Genomic DNA, 6434 nt, shown 5'->3' on the forward strand with positions numbered 1-6434 from the left:
AATGACTTACATATTGCTGGGTTGCAGTTTATCAGTAACACAGTAAGTGATCAATTACTTAATATAAGTAGAATGGAATACAAATATTTGCATGAAAAATAAAGTAGAGAAGAATGAGAAAGCAACATAACTCATGTACATTAGAACTGGACTTTAGGAAAGTACTTAAGTAAATGTGCTAGTCACATTTCTTCGGATCCCATCAGTGGTCGCATCCAGTGGTATTGGCCATTATAAGATTTAAAGTACTATAGTTTAAGGACACTGGTGATCATTTCTCTCATTGGGATATGGGGATTTCTCTAGTCTGGTCAGTCCCGTGGGCTTTCTAATGCCCCTGGAGGTTTTCTTCTAGAGAAGTATGCTGGAGAAGGCCATCTACTGGCATTGAGCAGTTACATTAAGTCACGTTGTAACTCACCAACAAGTTACACTGAGAGTTCAGGTTGGTGTTACATATAACCTGTAACATTTGTCTTAATGTCAGGACCCAGTATAGCCCAACAGAGGATTACACTGTAAGAAATTATGATTATTCAAAGTAGTTTAAAAAAAATATTACAAAAATGTTTTTTTTAAAAGGAACAATGTAGTTTGACATAGTTCCATCGCATAGTATGGAACTGATGTATGCTGAGTTTATAGATATTGGTAATTTCATGTTGCAAGTACTTTTTAGTGTTGTAGCTAATTTGTGTTTAAAAAATAAAGTAAGGGGAGAAAAACTTTCTTTCACTTTCTTTTCACTTCTCAAACTGCACACAAAAGAAGCTTTTCAAAGAATCAAGTGTGAGTATATCTCGGTAATATTTGATAATATTTATTCAAAATGTATTCTTTCTTTCTGTTTCGAAATTTATTCTATTATTCTTTATTTTTTTGTTATTTTGCGTTTTCTCTACGCAGCACTTGCATATATAAGGAAGTAGCGGAGGCTCTCCAATCAGAGTTAAATGTGCTCCTGCTTGATTTGAAGAGGAAAACAAATATTAACTTAATACAAAAGACCCGGAAAACAAATCATAAAAAGAAAGCTTCTTTTTATTTATTTATTTTGGTGTTGAACTTTACAGAGAGAGAGAGAGGAAGAGGGGAGGGGGAGGAGCAAGAGCGTTGGCCGGAAGTTGCGGTTCTTGATCGAAGCTATCTCGCGAGAATTCCTCGTCGACGTCAGATGACCTTTGGCACAGTTTTGTGTCTGCAGGACTGGAAGCGAGCTGTAGCTTTCGGGGTCCAAGATGAACAGAGCTCTTAACAAATCAAATCTGAAACATTTGGTAAGAATAACGCTAACACTAACTTACAATGAGGCATTGCATTAATTGGTTAAATCAGTTTTTAACAGTAAACGCTGGTTTCTTTGCAGCAGCTACTAGCTTGCTTTATGACTTAGCTACACATTACCCGGGTCATTGTCGTTTCCAGATGCAAGTGTGCTACAAGGAATTTAAACATGTGGCAGTATTAGTTAACATAATGCGACAATAAATCTGCATACTATCTCTACTTTGTGAAATAGCTTAAAAAGGAGTTAATATTTTTGGAACGAAAGCTAGTTAGTGCTAGCCTGGCTAGCCTTATGCTTATGAAACGGTTACGAAACTGCCACTTGCAGGTGTTACCAAAGAGTCAAAATTAAAAATACCTATGTCTGGTGAGATGTGTAGGCAATAAGTGGGAGGAAAAATGTAGTTTCCTTATGTATTTTGTATTTTGGGATTCTCCCTGTTATCCAATCAGTTTTTGTTTAACCCCCCTCCCCTTCCTCTTTACATGCCCTACCATAGTTAATGAGAATTTGGAAGGGTTACTTAGAAATATCTTAATTATTTTACTCATTATGTCAAAAATAACTAGCTTGATCTAGCTTCACAGGCCAGTATCTGCCAGATTAAACCACCTATATCACCTTGGAACTGCACAGGTCCAACCTGCACCGAATAGAATAACATCGAATAGAATTAAACTTTATGGTCATTGCACATGTCACAAGTACAAGGCAACGAAATGCAGTTTGCGTCCATCCAGAAGTGCTTTAGCCGTGATATAGATATATTACAAAATATATATTAGCAATAATATAAGTATATAGATATATTACAGAAATGGGTCTGTTATAGGTATGAGGGTACAAAAATGGTTCTATTATGGGTATGTTACAATGTACACGGTATGAAGGTATGTTATGAATATGCTATAACTATAAGTATGTACAGGCTGTAGTGGGTATACATTGCCGTAAAATAAAAGAATTGAGGAAGTGTTTTTTTTTTTTAGCATTTATTGATTGCACGGTATTTATAAAGTTTTGCAAATGTTTTGTGTTATTTTTCATGCGTATGCTATAGATTCATTATTAAAAATTCTTTGGATCTGACACAAATCCTCTAAAATACATCAAACCTGATAGAAACTTGAACTCATAGTAGATTACGTCATGAAGACAGAGCACTTATAGGTAGGTTTCTGAAACTCAAATCTGTTATTTAATTTAGGTGGAAACTATAATTTTCTGTCCTCTGTAACCCTTGCGAGTGCTCTATTGTGCATATAATGTTTTTCACAGAAAAAAGATATTTACACTGTTCTGTGGGAACCCCTGGTTGAGTTGACATGGCCTGTCCTTTTTCTCCATTTGCTGGTCTTTATCTGAATATAACCTTTGCGTCACATGGCTGGTTAACTTTGTCAAGTCATGTCCAGATGAGGCTTGCAGCATCCTGTTTTACTTTGACTGAGTGAGATGCAGCCATTTTAGAGGCTGCACTGAAAATTGTTTGCCCTCTATCCGGACATTATGCGTGCACCTTCCCACAGCATTTATTTCTAAAGATGATCTCAGACTCTGTGTCAAAATATTTAATGCACAACCATTTATTCTAAATAATGCATGTATAAACACAGGTAAAGCATTAGGTAAAAATTATTATGTAGGACATTTGCCAGTTATACAACTTTACTGCTCACTCTTGAACACATGACATTGGTCAGTTGATACTTATGACATTGGATTGTGTGGTAGAAATAAAGATAAAGTGAATTCAGCTTTTCTGCTCAACACTACTCCAGGATGATTGTGCTGTGATGATTATGGTGTCTGTGGTCAATTTTAGGTAGCAATATCTATCTTTTTTTTTTCAAATGAGAAACAAATTTGATAAGAATACAGAAATCATATGTTACCAAGCATGTATTTTATTTTTAATCTCTTTAGGCAGCAGAACCAACAAAACAGTGATATATTATCTCATTTTGACTGATTGTGTTTTCAGACTGGTCTCCTGCAGAGGTTTCAAAGCACCTTGGTCATTGCAGAGCACAACAATGAAAAATTAACTCCTATTACCCTCAATGCCATTACGGCTGCTACTAAAGTGGGAGGAGAGGTGTCCTGTCTGGTTGCTGGAACAAACTGTGCAAAGGTAGGTAAAGCTTTGGATGTGCAGAGTATGTGTGTGCGTGCATGTAAATGGAATAACTAAAATGACGACAGATTGTGTTGCCATTACGGAGCAAACGTGAAGTAAATATTAGTTAAACCGATGACAAACTTGTTAAGGGTGCAATAAAAGTGGCTGATAGCAGGAAATCTGGTTCTGACCAGAGTGGTGGTGTGCTGATAAAGTTACAGACTCACTCCTGCTGCCACAGGCACAGTAGGACAGGCTTTATTCAGCACTTCTTCCAGCTTTCCAGAGCTAAAATTGATTGGGTTTAATGTAAAAGTACAATCATGGAGCGCTTAGATGGAGACTAAATTCAGCTTCCCTTCCCCCTTTATTAAACAACAAAGTAAAACAAAACGCAACAAAGGCAGGCATGGATCACCTCTGCTATTGTTGGTGTGTTTGTGCTTCGCTATCGGAGTAGGATGTTGTAGTGTGTATTTTGCTGCACACGAAGATATGCACAAAGAAAGTTGGATGTCGTTTCTGTGTTTTCAGGTTGCAGAGGAAATCAGCAAAGTGAAAGGTGTGAAGAAGGTCCTGGTGGCCCAACATGATTCTTACAAAGGTGGCCTACCAGGTATTGTTGGCGCTTCTTTTTTAAATATTTGCCAGTCTCTGTGATGTGGTAATTAACTTGCACAGGGAGTAATAATGTATTTAATTAACCGCTCATATGGTTAAGAGATTAAGAACAGGTGTCACAGCATTCGTAGTATGCCATCTGCCTAATGTTGTTTCTGCTATCGGACTATTTATTATTGAGTGATTTGTATATATTGTGCTATTTCCTAAATCTGTAACATATTGTATTGTTAAACAGTCTAGTCTGTTTCTGTTAATGTTACTGTATTGGAACAACTGTAACCCACATAATTTCCTTACGTATTAATAAAGTATGCTGATTCTGATTTGTTTGTTTTATTAGAGGAGTTGACTCCACTTATCCTGCAGACACAAAAGCAGTTCAACTTCACTCACATCTGTGCTGGTGCCTCAGCTTTCGGAAAGGTAAATCACAGTAGACAAATGATGCTCGTATAACTTGTATTTCTGTATTTTATTACTATTTAATTTTTTTGTCTAGTCACTAAATGAATTAATATTCTATTGTGTATATTTAACTGAAATCAGAAGCTCTTACTTGATGCTATTTTGTGAAAATCCTGCTGTGAACAAAATGCCAAGCAACATCTCTGTGAACTATACTGTGGCTGCCTTCCTCTTTTGTAGAACCTGCTTCCCAGAGTGGCTGCCAAGTTGGACGTCGCCCCAGTTTCAGATATTATTGAAGTCAAATCTTCAGATACTTTTGTTAGGACCATCTATGCAGGTAATCTTTTGTAAGCATGTTGTGATATAGAGATCTAGCATTCTCACTGAGTTACAGATTTGTTGAACTGCATCAGTTTGACTTTCGCTTTTATAATGGAAGTCAGCTTTTTTGTAATGTAGTCATCTAATTAAATGTTGGGATTAAACAGGAAATGCCCTCAGCACTGTGAAATGCAACGAGCCGATCAAGGTCTTCAGCATCAGAGGGACTTGCTTTGAAGCCGCTCCAACAGAGGGAGGGGGTGCTGCATCAGAAGAAGGTGTAGTAGCTTACAGATTTATCCTGAACACGCTTAGAAACTAGGTGAAATTTTGGATGATGTTCAACAGCACCTTATTTGTTTTTATGTTTGAAATTTGTTTGTTTGTTTTTTATTGTTACTGGTTTGTCTGATCTGCAGTGTCTGCTTCCTCTCCGGTTGGAATTTCTGAGTGGCTGAAACAGAGTCTGACAAAGAGTGACCGTCCAGAGCTGACAAGTGCTAAAGTTGTGGTGTCAGGAGGTGTGCAAAAACTGTTGAAGTTTGAATTTGGCAAAATATTTTTTTTGTAACATAGACTTGCTATTGTATAGTTTAACAATGTGCACAGTAGACTAATGGTTTCTCCTTTCCTTTCTTTTTTCCTCCCTCAGGTAGGGGCTTGAAGAGTGGAGAAAACTTCAAGTTGCTTTATGACCTTGCAGACAAAATGAATGCTGCAGGTATTCTATTCTGGGAAAGTTTGGGTCATTTATCACTTTGCTTGGTTGCTTTTTTTGGCCCCATTTTAATTGCAAAGTGTTCTTTTTCCAGTTGGTGCATCCAGAGCTGCAGTGGATGCTGGCTACGTCCCTAACGACATGCAGGTTGGACAGACTGGCAAAATTGTAGCACCGGTAGGTTAACAAAACAAACTACTTTTGATTGGTTATAGTGAAAATTAAGGTTTAAAAGGGGACAAAGTCTGTGTAAGTTTGCTTTTGACTGATGCCTGTTAGCCTTCATGTAGCAAATCACTATGATTATGATGGCTGCTATTCCTTTTTTTTTTTAAATAAAAAGGTTAACTTCCCATTATGTGATTCTGTCAGGTTACCCCAGCTGTGATTACCCACACATTAGGCCTCACAAAATATACATGATGGCACATTTCAGGCGCCTAAATGATTTAGCTGATCCATTAAAATGGAGTGCAGTGGATGTCTGGTCAAAGCCCCAGACCAGTCCAGACTGTCCAAATTAGATTTTTTTTAATGTTATGACAAGCATTTGGAATTTGGCTTAGTTAATTAAATACAGTCTAAATCTGGTTAGTTTATTCACCCCACCAATCTAAGAATGTTTAGTGATTCATTTTATTCATGTAAGATAAGCTCTCCTATGCCAATTAAAGCAAATGTTATCATACGGTTTAGTGTAAACATCAGAGTCAGGTGTCCTGGAATCATTTCTGTAATCAGAGTTCTGATGTTGCTCTGTATCAGAGTTTTAGGGTTTAAAATAATAATAATAATTGGCAGTATTGGCGAAACAATACAAAACATGTCTGTCTAGAGATTTGTATGTCTATCTTAATTTATTTATCTGACTAATTGGAATCAGTTAGAGCTGTGTGTGAAAAGGGCTCTGGCTGACTGACATAAAAGTCATTATTGTGTTATTAAGATATAAA

The 6434-nt window shown here is 36.9% G+C and overlaps 1 protein-coding gene across 1 annotated transcript in view; it reads left to right on the forward strand.

Annotated features, from left to right (window-relative positions):
* Window positions 1-1119: 1119 nt before the first annotated feature.
* LOC102305392 (electron transfer flavoprotein subunit alpha) overlaps window positions 1120-6434 on the forward strand; it is a gene marked incomplete in the record, with an annotated part of 14183 nt that continues 8868 nt past the window's right edge. Inside the window, 9 exon segments of the mRNA XM_014335632.2 lie at window positions 1120-1277; window positions 3273-3422; window positions 3945-4026; window positions 4375-4457; window positions 4680-4779; window positions 4931-5041; window positions 5183-5284; window positions 5416-5484; window positions 5576-5658. Of these exon segments, the coding sequence (XP_014191118.2) occupies window positions 1239-1277; window positions 3273-3422; window positions 3945-4026; window positions 4375-4457; window positions 4680-4779; window positions 4931-5041; window positions 5183-5284; window positions 5416-5484; window positions 5576-5658 (819 nt within the window).

The sequence above is a fragment of the Haplochromis burtoni genome, unplaced genomic scaffold (genome assembly GCF_018398535.1).
Source record: "Haplochromis burtoni strain Fernald_Lab_line unplaced genomic scaffold, NCSU_Asbu1 Contig_114, whole genome shotgun sequence".
Classification (NCBI taxonomy): Eukaryota; Metazoa; Chordata; class Actinopteri; order Cichliformes; family Cichlidae; genus Haplochromis; species Haplochromis burtoni.